At 40.8% G+C, this 21,908-nt stretch overlaps 1 protein-coding gene across 3 annotated transcripts in view; it reads right to left on the bottom strand.

Annotated features, from left to right (window-relative positions):
• The window catches only part of sh3pxd2b (SH3 and PX domains 2B), a 57,433-nt gene extending 36,182 nt beyond the window's left edge, over positions 1 to 21,251 (bottom strand). For 2 of the 3 annotated variants that reach the window (XM_035779670.1, XM_035779673.1), the window contains exons 1-3: positions 20,875 to 21,250; positions 15,972 to 16,052; positions 6,004 to 6,079 (exon numbers count right to left, since the gene is read on the bottom strand). In XM_035779670.1, coding sequence (XP_035635563.1) covers positions 6,004 to 6,079; positions 15,972 to 16,052; positions 20,875 to 20,946 — 229 coding nt within the window. In that variant the 5' untranslated portion in view covers positions 20,947 to 21,250. Of the gene's footprint in view, positions 1 to 6,003; positions 6,080 to 15,971; positions 16,053 to 20,874 lie in introns of all 3 variants that reach the window. The other variant, XM_035779672.1, reaches the window with a different exon arrangement.
• Between the last annotated feature and the right edge of the window lie 657 nt (positions 21,252 to 21,908).

Genomic DNA, 21,908 nt, shown 5'->3' with positions numbered 1-21,908 from the left:
GGCAATTATACAAGCAGGCATACAACGTGATAAATACTCCATACCTGCACTACTCGGTTTTTCCTGAAAATACTGTACTGACTTTTTCTAAAAATCCTACACTGGATACCTTCCCATGCAGTATACCATGTAGGCTACATGAACATTTAACCATTCAGGAATGTTATTAAAACATTTCAAGGTCCAACTGATACTGTGCTCCTAAAGAAACACACTAATCTAGACTAAAGACTGATTCACTTTACTCCCAACAAATGATCTCATGGTACATTTGGAATGGTAACAGTAGGCTTACATACAGTATGTATGTTACAGTTGTGAAGGACAATGACTTGTCTTCATAAAGTGGGCTTGTTTAAAGACTGCAGTCCAGTCCATTATATTGCACAGCTACTATCTTAGGCCAATACAGTGGCCTCATCAATAACCCAACTCTGACAGCACAATGAAAGTCATTAAGTGCACTGTGAATTGTTGGCCTTCTTTATCATATAGTGGATGGCATCCACAGTGCCTTGCGAAAGTATTCGGCCCCCTTGAACTTTGCGACCTTTTGCCACATTTCAGGCTTCAAACATAAAGATATAAAACTGTATTTTTTTTGTGAAGAATCAACAACAAGTGGGACACAATCATGAAGTGGAACGACATTTATTGGATATTTCAAACTTTTTTAACAAATCAAAAACTGAAAAATTGGGCGTGCAAAATTATTCAGCCCCTTTACTTTCAGTGCAGCAAACTCACTCCAGAAGTTCAGTGAGGATCTCTGAATGATCCAATGTTGACCTAAATGACTAATGATGATAAATACAATCCACCTGTGTGTAATCAAGTCTCCGTATAAATGCACCGTATAAATGCACCTGCACTGTGATAGTCTCAGAGGTCCGTTAAAAGCGCAGAGAGCATCATGAAGAACAAGGAACACACCAGGCAGGTCCGAGATACTGTTGTGAAGAAGTTTAAAGCCGAAGTTTAAAGCCGATTTGGATACAAAAAGATTTCCCAAGCTTTAAACATCCCAAGGAGAACTGTGCAAGCGATAATATTGAAATGGAAGGAGTATCAGACCACTGCAAATCTACCAAGACCTGGCCGTCCCTCTAAACTTTCAGCTCATACAAGGAGAAGACTGATCAGAGATGCAGCCAAGAGGCCCATGATCACTCTGGATGAACTGCAAAAATCTACAACTGAGGTGGGAGACTCTGTCCATAGGACAACAATCAGTCGTATATTGCACAAATCTGGCCTTTATGGAAGAGTGGCAAGAAGAAAGCCATTTCTTAAAGATATCCATAAAAAGTGTCGTTTAAAGTTTGCCACAACCCACCTGGGAGACACACCAAACATGTGGAAGAAGGTGCTCTGGTCAGATTAAACCAAAATTGAACTTTTTGGCAACAATGCAAAACGTTATGTTTGGCGTAAAAGCAACACAGCGCATCACCCTGAACACACCATCCCCACTGTCAAACATGGTGGTGGCAGCATCATGGTTTGGGCCTGCTTTTCTTCAGCAGGGACAGGGAAGATGGTTAAAATTGATGGGAAGATGGATGGAGCCAAATACAGGACCATTCTGGAAGAAAACCTGATGGAGTCTGCAAAAGACCAGAGACTGAGACGGAGATTTGTCTTCCAACAAGACAATGATCCAAAACATAAAGCAAAATCTACAATGGAATGGTTCAAAAATAAACATATCCAGGTGTTAGAATGGCCAAGTCAAAGTCCAGACCTGAATCCAATCGAGAATCTGTGGAAAGAACTGAAAACTGCTGTTCACAAATGCTCTCCATCCAACCTCACTGAGCTCGAGCTGTTCTGCAAGGAGGAATGGGAAAAAAAATTCAGTCTCTCGATGTGCAAAACTGATAGAGACATACCCCAAGCGACTCACAGCTGTAATCGCAGCAAAAGGTGGCGCTACAAAGTATTAACTTAAGGGGGCTGAATAATTTTGCACGCCCAATTTTTCAGTTTTTGATTTGTTAAAAAAGTTTGAAATATCCAATAAATGTTGTTCCACTTCATGATTGTGTTCAAGGGGGCTGAATACTTTTATATCTTTATGTTTGAAGCCTGAAATGTACTGTATATTCTTTATATTCTTATCGCACAGCCACAAAAATGGCCACCGCCGGGAGTCTGGATTTGGGTCACTGGAACAATAACAAGAAATGGATACAAATAGGTCTCAGAAAACCTATTAAGTTTTCTGGTATGCAGGAAGTTGGGAGCAGACTGGTACCTCTCCTTTTAACCATGGAGGACCCATTTGTAAATTTACATTACAGAGTCATGGGACCGAGGTATTAAGTCAGGCCAGTAAAATATCAGGTCAAAAAGAGAGATCTTAGAAGTGACCATCTCTCCTCATCAAGGGGCTTATGATATTTGTTAAGACTGCTAACATGGGCACATCTAAGACGTAAAAAGTGATATATAAGTATTACACAGGGGACCCATTTCCAAGCTCTCTGGGTCAAGGGAAAAGTGCTGACTCAACACTTCCCACCCATTTTTGTATGTGCCACATGCTCAGTCGACGAAAGGCCTGTTTAGGGAAAAATAAAATGTCTGCTGCTGTTACAGTACAGATTCAAACCTGGGCCAGGCAGACTTCATTGCAACTCTGTGGCCAGAGTGGCCAGCTGGGTATCAAACAGCTAAGCATGGGACAGAGAGAGACTAAGTATGGGACAGAGAGAGACTAAGTATGGAACAGAGAGAGACTAAGTATGGAACAGAGAGAGACTAAGTATGGGACAGAGAGAGACTAAGTATGGAACAGAGAGAGACTAAGTATGGAACAGAGAGAGACTAAGTATGGAACAGAGAGAGACTAAGTATGGAACAGAGAGAGACTAAGTATGGAACAGAGAGAGACTAAGTATGGGACAGAGAGAGACTAAGTATGGAACAGAGAGAGACTAAGTATGGAACAGAGAGAGACTAAGTATGGAACAGAGAGAGACTAAGTATGGAACAGAGAGAGACTAAGTATGGAACAGAGAGAGCGGGAACAGGGAGAAGCCTCTTCTCTCAGGCTCTCTACTCAACACAAGACACCCCAGGTCAGGAAAGCCACAGGAAACATTCATGTGAAACAGTAGTGTCCCTATTGAATGGGCAGATGATTATATAAATCGTTTAAAATCTTTATTTAGTTGATGTCTCATTTGTTCTGGATGCAATCATTGAGAGCTGAGATAAAATACAATAAAAATATATTAAATATTCAACAAATCTGTCCTCTTGGGAGACTAGATCCATCCAATAATATATTTCCCTAACCAAGTTTGGTTAGTCGTTCAACTTGATCTCACGAACAAGGGAAAAAAAATTGAATGTGTTTCTTCTATCATTAAACATCTGCAATCATTCTCCACCACTAATGTTTACAGAGTTGGCTCATGAATTGAGTTTGAGGCAGAGTGCTGGGGAGAGATATTTCCAATGAAAGTCTAGATAGATTGCAGGTGTGTTTAGTAATTACAGAGGTCCCAGATGGTGACTCTTGAATACAGCCACTTCATACGCTGCTGTAGAAGGCCTAGTATGTTACCGGCACACCGCACTCAAGTACAACAATAGTGGTTGGAGCGTTGGACTAGTAACCAAAAGGATGCAAGATCGAATCCCCAAGGTGACAAGGTAAAAATCTGTTGTTCTGCCCCTGAACATGGCAGTTAACCCACTATTCCTAGGCTGTCATTGAAAATAAGAATTTGTTCTTAACTGACTTGCCTAGTTAAATAAAGGTTAAAAAAATATCAAATAAAATACAATGTTTGTATTTTTCTGTATAATCCTAACAGTTGTACAATATGATATTGCTACACAAGTGGACATAAAAATGGTCTGCTTAAGGACAATAGAAGGATCCAATTTATTTAGTTCCATTGAATTACTCAGTTCCATGGAACCATTTGTGTAGCTGGCATGTTTGAAGTCAAAAGATCAAGTTTGCTCCTGATATGACTAAAGGAAGCTGTGTGTGGAGGCTGACATACAGAAGCTCCGGTTGTGAAAGTCACTGAGGTTGTCAGCCAACCAGACAGCCTGGATATAAAAACATTCATCATGAAGTCCTCTTGTCAACAGTTGATCAACTGTTTTCCTTCACAAGTCGACTGGCGACTCATATCCAGAATCATAACCACGGTGAGGCAGGAAAACACTGAGCGGACATTTTGCAGATGCAAACAGAACCACTTTGCTGATCCTAACAGGCCAAAGAAGTGAAAACAAAACGAGAGGCCTTGAAGTACAAACCAAGCCCTGACAGGAAAACCACTTCCGTGTCTTGTTGGTTTGGTCTGAGTCGACCAGATTGTCCCGTTGGTCTGAGACTGCTTGCACTGACCATGTGGTTGTGAGTGCAGACAGAAATCTGCTGTGCAAATCAGGCCATGCCACAGTTTGTAAAGAGCTGAAGAAGTCAGTCTGTGACTACAAGAAAGCTAACAGAATGTCTTTCTGGTCCTGTTCTGAAAGACGAGGGGGTGGAGGAAGGAGGAGGGGAAGACGTAGGAGTTCAGATGGGAACCACCTGAAAAAATGTTGAGCTGTTCACTTCAATTTCATTTCATTCAAGAAGGCGAGACAAACATAACTTAAAACAGCAGGCCTGGATGTTGATGTCTACTCTGTGGGAATGGAACTAGTGGGAGTTTAGAATACAGAAAGAACCTAAACGTGGTTCTGAACTTCTACCCCCAATCCATAAGACTGCTAAATAGCTAGTTAAATAGTTAACCCATAGCTAACCGGACTATCTGCATTGGCCCTTTTGAAACGTCACATATGCTGCTGTTACCGTTTATTATCTATCCTGTTGCCTAGTTATCCCTACCTATATATACACACATATCTACCTCAATTACCTCATACCCCTGCACATCCACTTGTTTAAGGTACCCTGTGGATAAAGCCAAGCAATTGATGTGTTATTCTTTTTATTTCTGTTTTTCCTTCTCTTTGCTTTGTTGGGAAGGGCCAGTAAGTAAGCATTTCACTGTTGTTTATGATGATAAATACAATTTGATTTCATTTGGGATTTGAGTGCTCAGAATTAATCTTTTCTCACAGATGTATGAGCAATGAATATACATGTCTAAAGCATTTACAACAATATATGAATCAACGGAGGAGAAGAAAAGACTGTGGGAGTAATGTGGTCTAGTCTCCCTGGTTAGTCTCCTCCCCTCATTGCCTCTCTCTCTCTCTCTCTCCCTCTCGGTCTCTCTGAGTTCCACAGTCCTAGACCTCCATGTGAGGCTTCCCCATAAGCCTCACATGGATTACTCTCATGAGACACTAAATGGCCTTGTTTCAAGAGTTGCTAATACGTGTGTCCAGTCTTAATTCAATCTGGGCCCCTCCTGCTTAGTGTTCGATGGACAGTATTGGAGAGAGGAACTAAAACGAATAGCAATTTACAAAATTGCCATTCAGTATATAAACGGAAAAACAAAACCGTGCTCGGTAAGGGAAAGAGTGAGCTCATGAGAGGTGTGGATTTCACAGGGTGCAACGTAGCAGCTCTTACTTTCTTCTTCTCTGTTAACTCTGCTGCTTGGTTGACGGCACCACATGAGCTGGGACTGTCAGTCTGTAGCAGTGTGTTGTTTAAACTTTTCCTGTAGTGAGCTAAATCAGGGTCACAGACTGATTCGTGGTAGTCTTAAACAAAACTACTTTGAAACAAAGGTATACACCTCAGACTCATGGTTATGGGCTTAGCAAAAAGAAGACACTTGTACCATGTCGGACATAGAGTTGAAATGTATAGAATGTTGAGTTTGCATCCCAATATTACACTTTATATACATCACATAAGACTGAACTACAACAAAACTGTTTGACATTGAAACACCGGATAATTAAAACTTTTTTTTTTCATTAATTATGAAATTACATATATTTTTAAGAACATTCCACCCATGAGGTCAAATGTGGCTCTTTTAGTCATGGAAAGGGCTACACTCTTACCTGGTAGAAAAGGGATGATTCTCCGCTTGGGGTCTTTCTGCCCTCCTTCCACAGGGAACTTATCCAGAAGCTCCATCTGAAAGCACAGTGGCAACAACACAGGGAGTTAAACAACACATGCTATCACACAACAACATCACTGCATGGGGCAGGGAGAGGGTTGTACATTTTTACAATTCAGCAATTCCTAAAAGGACTGGTTCTGCCAATGATAAGACATTCACACAACAGATGGTATTTCTTCTTGGTTGAGGTAGGTAGGCTACATATGCTTCGTGGCCTGTTAGCAAAGGCCCACTGACATAGTGAATTTAAAAATATTTATTTTCTCCTTTTAAAGCCCAGTGTGCCGCTTTCTCTCTGTCTCCCTGTGATCCCACCACAGTGCTATAGGTTATTTTCCTACACTCTAGCCAATAACCCCCCCTCTCCCCCAGTTTGAAGGTCTGTGTTTTAAGTTCCAGGCCCCAGCTGTATTCTATTGGCAGCTGGAGGCGAGTGAAAAGACACCTGGGTGTGTCAACCAATGAACTTGAAGCCCTTTCTCCTTCCCTCTCTTTCAGCACAGCAACAACGCACTGAGGAGTGTTCAGTCCAGTCACTCTTGGCCAACCGGCTGACTGAGCCAACCCATCAACTATGCTCTGCACTCTGGTCCACCACAACAGAACCCAGGTGTTTCACGTTTACCATAAGCGTCAGTTTGCCGTTTTGAGGGGTTCTGCACAATGTTGCTTCAGAAAAAAATATTTATTGAACTTCCTGTATGATGACTTCTAATGTCTATAAATAAATAAATACATAAATAAAAGGAAAGTAGCTGAAAACTGTTCTACATACCTACTGATATTATTATTTTACTAGGCACGTCAGTTAAGAACAGTGGGTTAACTGCCTTGTTCAGGGGCAGAACATATTTTTACCTTGTCAGCTCGGGGATTCGATCCAGCAATCTTTTGGTTACCGGCCCAACGCTCTATCCACTAGGCTACCTGCCGCCACAGTTGCCTATAGCCTAGTACCCAGAACTACAAGTCAAATATCATGGAGCATAAAGAGAAAAGGTCTAAGGGACACCGCTCTTTCTCTGCATACAGAGAAATGACAATGAAGAGGTACTGGGAAAGACAGGGCATGATTTTCAAGACAGCCACCCTATAGTGAGACCAGTGACTGAGGTCCTCATTGTAAATAAGAATTTGTTCTTAATTGACTAGCCTGGATAAGAAAACGAAACAAGTACATTAACATCAATCTGATAGAATAATGGCATCTGTCTGCCGTGACGGCTAGGCTGTACTCCAGAACCAGAGTGGGGTCAAAGAGAACAAACGTGCTGCCAGATAAAAGAGGAATGTTCTTCATTTCCTATTATATTAAACTTAGAGTGGAATGTCAGTGTCAGAACCAACTGGGTTTTTATGACAAGAAATAACGGCATACATACTCCATACTATTACTAACTAAACCAAACATATCTGGCCGGGTGGGGGGGAATTATTCACTTTGTGTTGGAGAATAGATTAGAGACCGACCTCACAAATACTAGATTCATGTTTTTGTTTTCCGTCTTCTACAAACAAACAGACTCGAGTTAAAATGATTCAACTAGATTGATGATGTGGGCAGCAAGCAGGGATCTGATTGGCCAGTAGGGCTGGTGATGTCGAAACAGTCTGTTTAGAGCAGCTTGGTTCCTGCAATCGTGGAAAATTACTACTGGCCCATCATATGGAAACACTGGCATATGATGGGCCTGTCTTCTCCATCAGGGCTCCACAGAGCGACCATTTTACTTGCATTGCTGTGCGACCTGACATTTTTATTTTGGAACACCTAGAAAAATTAAGGATTCTAGCTTTAATATCTCAAATATTTTTCATAGTGCTCCCAAATGTATTTGTGTGCGCCTACATTTTTCAACTTAGGTGCGTGCACACATGCTTCTTGTAAAAGGGTCAGCGTAGAGCCCTGTCCATACAGAGTCGAGATTGGATAAATAGATGGATGGATTAGGGCTTGTTTAGAAGGGCTTGTATCTGACTTGCACAGAGAAGGAGAATTTCCTCTGATTCTCTAACACGTCTTACTACTGGCCTTACTACCAGTTAAAAGACAGTACAGTTAGCTGTAAAGCTTTCTCAGTAACACATGTCATACCTTGCAACAGAGAGTACTATAATATATCTCATTGTTATTACAGTGCTATAATGTTGCTATGACACTCAGCAGTATGGCTTTGGACCAGTCACCAGCAGAGAGCTCTTGACCTCAATGCACAGTCTACATGCAGCTGTGCAAATTAACTCAACATAAAGCTATAGTCACAATGCAAATGGCTGTCGGTGGAAGTTAAAGAAACCATAACAGTCTGTTGGTGGCCGAAGCCAAAGAAAGCAGAGAAGAGAGAGCACTGAAGACGTGTGAGGTAAGAGTAATGTTATGGCAGAGTGCTCCAATACTTTGGATCCAGTTTGGCAAAGACAGGATGGATATCAAGGAGGTGAAGAATGTTTCAGTCACAGAGGAAAAAGCACCTTCTATACCATGTTCATTATTGACATGATTTATCAGTACTGTTATATCCCTCTCGTGATTGCAATCATGGTTAATTAATAGCACCATGTCTGTTGACTATACTAATGACATCACTGACTGTTCGCTGTAACATCACATTAAACTCTACCTGCTTACACGACTACTTTACTGTCAACATTGTTACTTCCTGCACCTCCTCATTCGATATCCATAATTCTCCTCTAAGCTTTCCTACAATATGCAACCCTTCATCTCTCCAGAAACTAAAGCTCCACCTAATGTCCCAAATGCCCAGTGGCTACTAAATCAGATGTAAACATGTTTATTACGTGAATAATCTATGAAAGCTCGAGAGACGCAAACGGCGTCATGAACCCAGTCAATTATTATGCAGAATTCTATATATGCTCCAACTGACAATCATTAAACAGATGTAGGAGCTTAATAAATAGTTTGTTCCTGATCATTTTTCTTGCACCGAATGTTCAGATGAGCTTTGTGATTTACATACTGTAAATTCACTGAAAACCCACACTAACACACGGTTATGTTAACAGTATTGCACTTTTTATGTAGCCTACTTTTTGCCAGCTAATAGCCTAACCACCAATAGATCAAGCAACATAATGGACAAAATATTATTTTACTGTAACAATATACAGTGCCTTTGGAAAGTATTCAGACCCAATTACTTTTTCCAAATCTTGTTAGGTTACAGCCTTATTCTAAAATGGATGAAATCGTTTTTCCCCCCCTCATCAATCTACAAACAGAATCCCATAATGACAAAGCAAAAACAGGTATTTAGAAATGTTTGCTAATTTCTTGAAAATAAAAAAAACTGAAATATCACATTTACATTAAGTGTTCAGACCCTGTACTCTATTGAAGCACCTGTGGCAGGGATTACAGCCTAGAGTCTTCTTGGATATGACACAACAAGCTTGCCACACCTTCTCTGCAGATCCTCTCAGCAGGCTTTCATCAAGGATCTCTCTGTACTTTTCTCCGTTCATCTTTGCCTCAATCCTGACTAGTCTCCCAGTCCCTGCCACTGACAAACATCCCCACAGCATGATTCTGCCACCACCATGCTTCACTGTAGGGATAGTGCCAGGTTTTCTCCCGACGTGAAGCTTGGCATTAAAGCCAAATATTTACATCTTACATCTTTAGGTGCCTTTTGGCAAACTCCAAGCGGGCTGTCATGTGCCTTTTACTGAGGACTGGCTTCCATCTGGCCACTCTACCATAAAGGCCTGATTGGTGGAGTGCTGCAGAGATGGGAGAACCTTCCAGAAGGACAACCATCTCCACAGAGAAACTCTGGAGCTCTATCAGAGTGACTATCGGGTTCTTGGTCACCTCCCTGACCAAGGCCCTTCTCCCCCGATTGCTCAGTTTGGCTGGGCGGCCAGCTCTAGGAAGAGTCTTGGTTGTTCCAAACCTCTTCCATTTAAGAATGATGGAGGCCACTGTGCTCTTGGTGCAGACATGTTTTTCCTCAGATCTGTGCCTTGACACAATCCTGTCTTGTTTTTTTCTCTGGCATGCACTGTCAACTTTGGGACCTTATATATAGACATGTACAATCAATTGAATTTACCACAGTTGTAGAAACATCCCAAGGATGATCAATGGAAACAGGATGCACCTGAGCTCAAATTCGAGTCTCATAGCAAAGGGTCTGAATACTTTATATAAATTTGCTAAGATATATATATATAAACATTTTTTTTCACTTTATCATTATGGGGTATTGAGTGCAGATTGATGAGTTTTTTTTTATATATATATATTTATATTTATATTTGACATGTAATCTATTTTAGAATAAGGCTGTAATGTAACAAAATGTGGAAAAAGTCAAGGGGTCTGAATACTTTCCAAATGCACTGTAGGTCAAATTAAGATCCTACATCTGTAACTGAAGTGTACATCTTAATTATATATTTTTAAATACATCATTATATATCCCAACAGACCCAATAATATCCACGACGTGGAATGAAAATGTACTGAGCTATTTCTACAAATGTGACCCAACAAAAGCAACAGAAGAACTGACTAGTGCAGAAAAAATTAAAAAAGGGGGAGGTCAGCTGGGAACTAAGAATACCAATCCTGTAGACGGCAATTAGGGGAGGTTCTGATTGATCCAAGCTCTACATCAAACTTCCAGCTACACTACCCCTTCCTCTGTCGAACAAAGAGAAGACAGAGGGAAAAGACCTCCGACTGACTACACATGACAGATCCTCTTTTTACTTTATGAGAGCGAGAAAGAGAGAGAGGGAGAGAGAGACAGAGAGAGAGAATACCCCCACACACGCTGTAATTGGTCCCATGTGTCTAGCAGGGAGCCACACCCTAACTGACTCTGTCTCTCTACCATCGCTCCAACACCCTGTCTATGGCCTGTAATCAGAGCTGATGTCTCAGATGAGGACAGCCATCTGACTAAGGTGAATATGTAGCCTCGTCTCTGCTGCAGACAGCCAGTTACATCATGTACACATAACTCTCACATTAATGACTTGAGAATGGGTTTAATGGGTTCTAGCAACACAATAGTAAATACTGACTTCATTTGACAGACTTTTTCTTGGCAATGGTAGGTCTACTGAGGTACTGTTAACTTTAGTTGTGATGGACTGGGCACAGACATCTATCTATTCATTGATGAATCTAGCTAGCTGACTAATTCAGACGAAAAAGAGGGCTGTAAATGACTAATACATTAATGAGTAAACAAGGAAACCACAAAGAATGTAGGGTCCCAGGTGTGATGTCTGCTGGGAGGTATGACATCACAGCCAGGGGAGTAACGGTGCGTTATCATCACACGACTCCTCCATCACTACACCTAACAGAATAAAGGGATACACAGTTAAACTTACATTTGAGTCATTTAGCAGACACTCTTATCCAGAGCGACTTACAATAAGTATTTTGCATCAAATTAATTAATTAATTGGGCAGCAAATTCTTGTTTGGTCAGAGACTAAGTTAATTTGCGATGGACAGCTATCATTCGTCTGGTTCATATCCTCTTCTGTGACTACATCAGTCAGTCTCAGACACAAAGGCCTTTGTCCTCTGGATCTGAGTCTCCCTCTCAAAAGGACCTGAATAAGTGTTAAAGGCCTCCTCCGACAACCACATCTCTTTCTGGAATTTCCAGTGCTGTAAAGTACTTAAGTAAAAAATAATTTCAAGTACTACTTAAGTAGTTTTTTGGGGTATCTGTACTTTACTTAATATTTTGACAACTTTTACTTCACTACATTCCTAAAGAAAATATTGTACTTTTTACTCCATACATTTTTCTTGACACCCAAAAGTTATTTATTTTGAATGTTTGGTAGGACAGGAAAATAGTCCAATTCATGCACTTATCAACCAAGCATCCCTGGTCATCCCTACTGCCTCTAATCTGGCGGACTCACTAAACACACATGCTTAGTTTGTAAATGATGTCTGAATGTTGGACCGTTGCTCTCCATGAATAAAAAAAACAAGAAAATGGTGCCGTCTGTTTTGCTTAATATAAGGAATTTGAAATGATTTATACTTTTACTTTTGATACTTAAGTATATTTTGGCAATAACATTTACTTTTGACACGTATTTATATTTTAAACCAAATACTTTTAAACTTCTACTCAAGTAGAATTTTACTGGGTGACTTACTTTTACTTGAGTTATTTTATATTAAGGCTTTGGAAAACATTGGTTTAAATGAGTGAATCACACTCAAAAAGACCAACGTCATGTGTTTTCAATAGGAATTGGTGAAAAAATTCTCCTTAGCTGTTGAGCAATGTCAACAGAGAGCATGTGAGGTGAGGAGCCTTCGTTTAGACTTGCATTTCCTGCCACTGCGTCGGTCTGCCCTGTAAGCAATGTGCTGCCTCAGCACATGGTTTTCAAAACCCTTTTTAAAAAGGGAGAAAATTAAATATAAAAAGGGAAAAAAACTGAGCAGTGAAACTAAACTCCCACATTTCAAGTCTGGCATAGTGACGGCTGGGCAGACATTGCCTAAAAAAAACTTTCAATAGTCATAAACAAAGGCAGGAGACACCAGTAAGCCAGCTAGGTGGAAAAGAGTGGAGCGAATTAAGATACTACTCAATCTCATTTGTCCTACTGAAGTAAAAAGTCCTAGGTTTAGCCTATCTGTCTATGGATGATATATTCTATGTCAAGGAGAATATAATACCCTATTGGATTTCTTGGTTATTGTCTTCAAATTATACCAGGAAATTGAATTAATTTTAATTCATTTTGAAAAGGTGTATAAGCTTTGCCATTTTACTAGGCCAGCTTATGGGCATGTCATACTAATGCATATACTGAACAAGTCTTCCACATGGATTTTGTCCTTGAACCCTCCTTTTCCCTTTCCAAAGCATTCCTGCAGGATTAAAAACCACTCAATTGTCAACTGCTGGATTTCCCTTCAAATCTACATTTATTTACATTAATTTCCATAGTGCACAGTACTGCTATGTACTATATTTACAGACGCACATATCTTCTGCTCAGCATTTTCTAAGTCAAGGCATATGTTATGTCTAATTGTTTCCAGATCAAAAATTATAGCATGGGATCCAGTTTATTGCAATAGGGTCCAGCAAATTCTTGTGCACCAGAGAATAAGAGCCTCTTTAGCTTTTGTGCAAAACGCTAATCACAACAGGCAGCCCTATGATCTCAACAGAGGATTGCCCTCTTTCCACATTAAAAGGGTTTTGTTACTCGATTACCACATGTGGAAAATATGTGACAGCTGTGAGTTGAGGGAGACAGTAGTCAAGTATCCGTTTTACATCACACCAATGCATAGGAATAAGAGTTTGTATCTATTCGAAAGTGCTTTTGGAATTTAAGTCCAACGTGGACAGATGTAGAGCATGGAAACAGTACTTAGTGCCATGGAAACAGAGTCTCTGTATTTTCCATAATTTTTCAAAGCAATGCATCAGTCATTTTGGTTCAAGTCACTTACATCATGAAATTTGCATGCAATTTTGTTTAGGCTACCCTGTGTTTCCATTTCTACTGTATCTCAAATGGCTCACGAAACTGTTCTGGCTTCAAGTCTAGGAATCTAAAGACAAATACTAACTCTGCATTAGTAATTAGAGAGGAGTAAACAACAACGTGCAGAGCTTGTTTGCTCGGCTCCATTTGATGCAGTTGGCCTAATACTATGTTACAGTTGTTTTATGCCCTCACCAACAGGTAACAGCTCTCATCAGCTGCCATCAGTGGACCAGGTAGATTAAAGTAGACAGAATGTGAGGAGACATCTAGACCAGTCATAATAACAGCCTGTCTGTCTTTGTCGTCTTCCCTCAATTTCTTATAGACTCAATGACTAACAGAGAAGCTCAATAAAATGTATTCTCTGCTAGAATTTGGAACTTAGTTAAAAGTATTATGACAAAATCTCTGAGGACTGCATTATGATGACTCCACTAGGCCCCATCGGCATATGTACTGTAGCTATGTGAACTGTGGACAAGACAAACACAGCACCATGAATCAACCCAGACCTATGGCCTGCATGCGGAGAGACAGCCATAAGTCTGCCAACAGCATTAGCCACTATTGGCTATATATTATATTGAGGCGTAAGATCATGTCATCGTTCTTTGTTTGCCAGCCGATCTGTTCATCTGAACATTACTTTCAAACAAAGGCTGTCTCCTGCAGGATGGACAGCAGTGACATCAGAGAGAAGTGAGCGATGACGACCCAGGGAGAGTCAGAGGAAGGGAGGTACAGGGATTGTGTGTGTGTGTGTGTGTGAATAGTTTTCCTCATTGTGAGTCATGAGATCATATTTTGATTTGGTATCTTTTACAAAGAAGTACAACACCAGAGGAGTCCAGTATTGACGCAGCCAAACAGGTGACGTGTTCCACAGTGAGAAGCACTATTCTAGACCGGCTCAGCCTTGGCCAGCCCATTGGTCTTATGTCCTTACCAACAGACAGCAACCATGGCAAGCTCTCAGAGAGATGCATCCAGGTGGGTCAGTACCGTCAGAGGAGCAGTAGCCAGATTAAATGACTCATCACTCCTTCACTGTCCAGGCTGTGTCCCGAATGGAACCCTATCCTTAGAGAGTGCACTATTCTGGACCTGGACCTACACTTTTAGAAAAAAGGTTTCCGAAAGGGTTCTTCAGCTGTCCCCATAGGAGAACCCGTTTTGGGTTCCAAGTAGAACCCTCTGTAGAAAGGATTCTACATGACACCCAAAAGTGTTCTACCAAAAGTATTCTACCTGCAGCCATAAGGGTTCTTCAAAGGGCTCTCCTACAGATAGTACCTTGACATGAGTGTAGGACTCTGGTCAAAAGGGCACTTTACAGGTGATAGGGTGTGTTGCATTTTGTATGCAGTACAGTCCTTAGTTCTCAGAAGATGACGCTACCAGCCACCGTCATAAACGGTTAGCCAGCTTGCAGTCTGAGCCACAGCTTTACAGGAATTGACATAAGCCCATTTCAATGAATGATAAATTAACTGTTTCCCCTTTTCATGTACCAGCACCAAACCAATGGGCCAAACCAATGGCCCAAACCAATGGGCCAAACCAGGAGATGTGATCTGGTGTAATCATAAGGGTTATCTGAATTTCACATGCCACTATGAGAGCCCACCCAGAGCTTTAAATAGAGAAGGAAGCAGCTGAAAAGCATACGAGGGAATGCCCCATATAAAAAATACACACTGACACAATATGACCCTGCATCTCCAATAGGCCTACCTGCTTACATGAGTCTACACTCAGACCATCTGACACAATGTACACCAAGTATTCATATTGATGATATATTTAACAGAGATCAATTGCCACAGAAAAAGGAATTGAAACTCTGAGGAGATTCCCTCCACATGCAGTAAACTGCCTGTGTGGCATTCTATTCTATTTTTGTGGTTATCTGTTAAAATCAACATTCAGCTTATTCGGGCTCCATTAGTTCATTTTCCGAATAGACTCATATGCAGGTAATTACCAAAATCACATGGTTCAGTGACCCAGGCACAAACACTGTGTTCCTATTGGTAGGCCTGTACAATGGTATATTTAAGAAATAAGAAATGAGGAGGTGTGGTATATTGGCCATATACCACAAACGCCCAAGGTGCCTTATTGCGATTATAAACTGGCTACCAACGTAATTAGAGCAGTAAAAATGTATGTTTTGTCATACCCGTGGTATACGGTCTGATATACCACGGCTGTCAGCCAATCAGCATTCAAGGCTCGAACCACCCAGCTTATAGCCTTAGGGCTCTGGTAGAAAGTAGTGTACTATGTAGGGAATAGGGTGCCATTTAAAATGCTGCCATATAGTGTGCATGTATGATTGTACTTTAAGTTGTTTTCCCATAGCTGTTCCTAACTCACCTGCAGATCGAAGAACTTGCTGTAGCGCCTGAAGATGACCTCAGTGCTGCCATCAGACCAAGACACTTTGATGATGTAAACCTGATAGAAAGAACAAAAGGGGTTACCTTTAAAACCTTTAACTCTTACAGAGCATATAGTTACTATTACTGCATAGGTGTGACAACAAGGACCCATATTAATTCAAATGGATCCATATATTCATGGTAACAGTGTAATAACCTCAATATGCTGTTAAACCCATAATAGCTTCAAAGGTGAAATCCCTTGATGATTCCACTTCTGATTCATGGTCACACCTAGTCCATAATGACGTGGATTCAAGGGAAGACAGATTCAGTTACTAGGTACATTGTGTGGTTCAATTTGGTGTCATGTCAACCATTTTCTACAGAATGGATCTGACATCCTTTCATATGATATCACTTCCTTCCCACACCGTGAGATCATAATTTCCTGTGTAAAAGGAAAAGATCATGTCTACTACTCACGCATTGGGATAACACAATTGTCGTCTTGCAAAGGATGCATGGACAAGACATACAGGGCCTTCGGAAAGTATTCAGACCCATTTACTTTTTCCACATTTTGTTACGTTACAGTCTTATTCTAAAATATATATATTTTTTAATTCCCTCATCAATCTACACACAATAGCCGATAATGACAATGCCAAAACAGGATTTTAGAAATGTTTGCAAATGTAGAAAAATAAAAAACAGAAATAGCTTATTTACATAAGTATTCAGACCCTTTGTTATGAGACTCGAAATTGAACTCAGGTGCATCCTGTTTTCATTGATCATCCTTGAGATGTTTTAACAACTTGATTGGAGTCCACCTGTGGTAAATTCAATTGATTGGACATGATTTGGAAAGGCACACACCTGTCTATATAAGGTCCCACAGTTGACAGTGCATGTCAGAGCAATTGTCGTAGGAATTGTCGTAGAGCTCAGAGACAGGATTGTGTCGAGGCACAGATCTGGGGAAGGGTACCAAAAAATGTCTGCAGCATTGAAGATCCCCAAGAACACAGTAGCCTCCATCAATCTTAAATGGAAGAAGTTTAGAACCACCAAGACTCTTCTAGAGCTGGCCGCCCAGCCAAACTGAGAAATCAGGGGAGAAGGGCCTTGGTCAGTGAGGTGACCAAGAGTCCAATGGTGACTCTGACAGAGCTCCATAGTTCCTCTGTGGAGATGGGAGAACCTTCCAGAAGGACAACCATCTCTGCAGCACTCCACCAATCAGGCCTTTATGGTAGAGTGGCCAGATGGAAGCCACTCCTCAGTAAAAGGAACATGAAAGACCTCTGAGTTTGCCAAAAGGCACCTAAAGACTCCAGACCATGAGAAACAAGAGTATCTGTTCTGATGAAACCAAGATTTAACTATTTGGCCTGAATGCCAAGTGTCACGTCTGGAGGAAACCTGGCACCATCCCTACAGTGAAGCATGGCGGTGGCAGCATTATACTGTGGGAATGTTTTTCAGCGGCAGGGACTGGGATTGAGGGAGGATCGAAAGAGTGAAAGATGAACGGAGCAAAGTACAGAGAGATCCTTGATGAAATCCTGCTCCAGAGTACTCAGGACCTCAGACTGGGGCGACGGTTCACCTTCCAACAGGACAATGACACAGCCACAGCCAAGACAACGCATGAGTGGCTTCGGGACAAGTCTCTGAATGTCCTTGAGTGGTCCAGTCAGAGCCCGGACTTGAACCCGATCGAACATCTCTGGAGAGACCTGAAAATAGCTGTGCAGCGATGCTCCCGATCCAACCTGACATTGAGAGGATCTGCAGAGAAGGTGAGAAACTTCCCAAATAAAGGTGTGCCAAGCTTGTACTGTTATACCCAAGAAGACTCGAGGCTGTAATCACTGCCAAAGGCGCTTCAACAAAGTACTGAGCAAAGGGCCTGAATACGTATATAAATGTAATATTTCCAGGTTTTATTTTGCAAAAATTTAAAAAAAAAAATGTTTTTGCTTTGTTATTATGGGGTATTGTACGTAGATTGATGAGGGAAAAAAAACATGTAACACATTTTATAATAAGGCTGTAACGTAACAAAATGTGTAAAAAGTCAAGGGGTCTGAATACTTTCTGACTGCACTGTATGACATACCACCACTGTGTGACAGCAGAACATTGCACAACATGAGTCAATAATGTGCTTTTTCAGATTCAAAAACACAGGCAAATTGACCATTCCTTTGTCCTGAAGTTTCTATCAGTATGTTTCCTTAATTCCAACTGTATTTTCCATTTAAGGCGTCTGCATGCTTCCCATCCAAAACAATTCGTAAGAGTTTGTGCATATATTATTACAACATTTTGTGAGGTTTTGGTTCGTTTTAAACTTTGGACTTGGCTGACATTTTTTCTTGAGGCAAGCCGAAGTCGGTAGCCAAAGTTTTTGCCCCTTCGTCGGTGATTGGACAACAGTAGGGATACTTTAAAAAATGTTTGTTTTTTGTCATTCAACAAGAGACTTGTTTTCATGTACATTTTACCATTGAGAAATACTGCACCAAACATCTTAGTTAGATGTGAAATTGCATGACTAAGATCTCCTCTGCAAAAACGTCTAAATGAATGACAGATTTCTAGAACTATCATAGAATAATGCTGACTATTTTGAGGAAGTGTGTACTGGCTATGGCGTCTCAAAATGGACAAACGGTACTCTTGCCGTTGTTTTACCAATTTTTTTAGCGAAGGTCTTTTAGGGGAGTATATCAGCACACACATTTGTTTCGCCGAGTTTGGCTAGGCGATAGCAGAACTGCAGCATGCGGATGCCTTTAGGGGTGCCATGAAATACTGGGGATTCTTCTTGTAACATCAGTGAAACCAACCATTGGTAAATATAACATATTTTGCATCACCTACCCTAAGATCAAAGTACTAACCCGACAGTGAATGAAAATAAAGCATCTTGCAGGCGGTCAACATTCAATAATGGCCTGTTGGTGCTTGACATACAAGTGCAACAAACACTTTCTTTTTTGTAAAGTGAGAAAGAGAATCTGGGAGGTTATCGGACGGAAACTCCACACTGATTGTGTCTGGCTGAGTGCTTCTGTTGGCCTCTGTCCCAGGCCGGGCCAGCTCGGCCTGGCCCAACTCCCTGCCCTCCCTGTAGGAGACGAAACGCTGTGGAAGATGCTAAACACAGGGCTCAACGCATGGCACACAACCAGTAAACCAGCAGATGAAGGAGACACAGGAGCTCAAGATCTTTATATCCTGCACCTCACTGGGCATTTTTGTACGACGTAACCAGTCATCAACATCATCATCATACATCCAAAATCCTGATCACAGCACAGCTTCATCATGTTTTGCAGTCTGCACACAAGGAATTCTCATTATCATTCTGATGGCTCAGGAATGTTGTAGTAAGCCTACTGTCCATTTGTATAAGGTAATATTGTAATGGAAGTGAGCAACACAACAAGTTGTTGTCAAGACTAAACAAAAATGGGCCGGACCTTCATGCCAGACAGTCTCAAACTGCATGTCTGCTCTCTGTCCTGGACAGAAGTGTGCAGAAGGGCATTCCTTGTTCAAACATTCTGCCAAGGCCTTGTGTACTCTGAGCTAACAATGACCTTGAGAATAGATGAGTGAGTAGTATGCTTCCTGGTCAACAAATACCAATACCTGAGGTCACGGTATTCTACTACAGTGTGTAGCCTATAGGTGAGCATGAAGGCCTGGTAGGCAGTAGGGCTGCGAATTGCCAGGGACCTTAAGATATGATATTATCATGATACTTAGGTGCAAACATTCTATGTTTTGTAATTCGATAATGTGAGTTTATTGCATTTCGATTTTCAGCTCCCCGTTTAAAAATAAGATGGAGAACAAGTTATGAAGGAAACATACTGGAGTTGTAAAACGATTTGACATATCATTTAAAAATAATATACCTTTATGTAACTGTATCGATGTTTTACCTCATCAGGATGGACTACCCAAACAATCACACTGTAACTCAAATCATGCATTGCTTCTCCGCTTCAGATATATGGTTCTCTCAACCGTTCTGAAATAGACATTAGACCAATCAAAATCTATGACAGCTATTCGAGGGCTACCTTCGCGATGTTTTGAAAGATCTGTGTCAGGTTTTATACACACATACACCTATCATACACATACACCTATCATACACATACACCTCATAATGTGTTCGTAACAGACTTGCTGAGTTAAATAAAGGTTAAAATATTTAAAAATCATGCCCTGGACTGCATTACGAACCTCACTGGTGACCTTATCGTTCCTCCGACAGCATACTGCATATACATTTACTGTTTATAGTTTACTGTAATAGTAATATAACAACATAAAGTGGCAGCAGTTTTGGAAATAACTGTTTTCAATTTTGGCCGTGTGTTTTTTAATATTTAATAAAGTTATAACCAGGTATAGACTACATTCCAAGTGTGCAAAAGTTATCAGAAACCAAACCAACAACTTATAATAGTAACATTATTTTACTACAGTAGCCTAATAAAGTGGAAATGAAAACAAACAACACCAAGAGTCTGAGAAAAAGCGCATGCCTGGTACTCGGTTATTTCCACATGTTGACATGTGGTCTCTAAAGAAAAAATAAATTGGACATTTTCAATGCTAAACCTCTCCCTATCCACTCACTCCACTTTTCTTTAGATGCATGCAACATGGTCGCACTGTAATTTTTTCTTCCAGCGACTGTTTTGGTCAAATGTAATTCGATACTCTCTTTGTTTTAACTTTATCGAAACAAGAAATGTTATCGAAGACAATACGTGTGGCACATACAATATATACAATGTACAATATACAATGTACAATATACAGACGTGGTCGGCCCTCTCCTGAACAAAAACTTTTTGACTTACATAGTGTTTGTTCGGATTTCTCCTCTTCTGTACATCTTGAACTGTTACTTCGTGCACAGTCCGCCTTGCCATGATGTTCTCTTTCAGAGCCTCCACGAACAACAACAGGCCGGTTTAGAAACGATCAGACCTGAATGCCAAAGTTTACGCAGCCAACCTTTGTCATTCGTCAAATCCTTGATTGCTGGATGAAACAATTGGGATACTATTTCGTAGATGGTTCACGTCAGATTTCCTGTCCCACATTCAGTCTTTACTCTTCTTGCCCTGTCCGGCAGGCAGTAGGCTGTCTGACCTTCTCTGAACCAAACTCCCAGTCTATCCCAGCTCACCGACTCTAATTTGACAACGGGAAGGTTTCCACAACATAAAATGGGTGTATTCATTACGTACTGCAACGGAAACCGATTGCCGTTTAAGAACCAAACGGAAGCAAATTGGGAGGGGCCTACTTGAATTTGTCCAATAGAAACTCTCGTTTTCGTTTGGAGTAAACGGGTTATGTTGCTAAACGTTTTTCAACAGACGAAACGTTTTTGGAACAGAATCGGTCCGTTAGTCAGTCATACCGTCCGGCGGTCAGCAACAAAGATGAGCTACGGTACAGTATGTCAAAGGTTATTTAGGCTAGAGGCCTAGGCCTGCTATAGGCATGTTTAAATCTGAATTTGAAGTTTACTGGGAGAATGTCTTTGGGCAACTTTTCCTTTTGATAGACTTCTTTATAAAGTGAAATTGTTCCCAACACTTTTGGGAAGGAGACAGATTTGAACTGATAAACAGCTTTTACTGTTATAACTATAGTTATAACAGTAAACTATATAACCATACAGTTAACAGGCCTTTAACCCATTTTTAAAAAAACCTTTTTACCTTGGGGATTTGATCTAGAAACCTTTCGTTCACTGGCCCAACACTCCAACCACTAGGCTACCTGCCACCCGATGATTAATGTATTATGTGAAATGACTTTATATTGTAAACATTATAATATGCTCCTCTAAGTCGCTCTAGATAAGAGTGTCTGCTAAATG

The sequence above is a fragment of the Oncorhynchus keta genome, chromosome 11 (assembly GCF_023373465.1).
Source record: "Oncorhynchus keta strain PuntledgeMale-10-30-2019 chromosome 11, Oket_V2, whole genome shotgun sequence".
Classification (NCBI taxonomy): domain Eukaryota; kingdom Metazoa; phylum Chordata; class Actinopteri; order Salmoniformes; family Salmonidae; genus Oncorhynchus; species Oncorhynchus keta.
The sequence above is the reverse complement of the archived record's forward strand: the minus strand, read 5'-3'. Positions and strand labels throughout refer to the sequence as shown.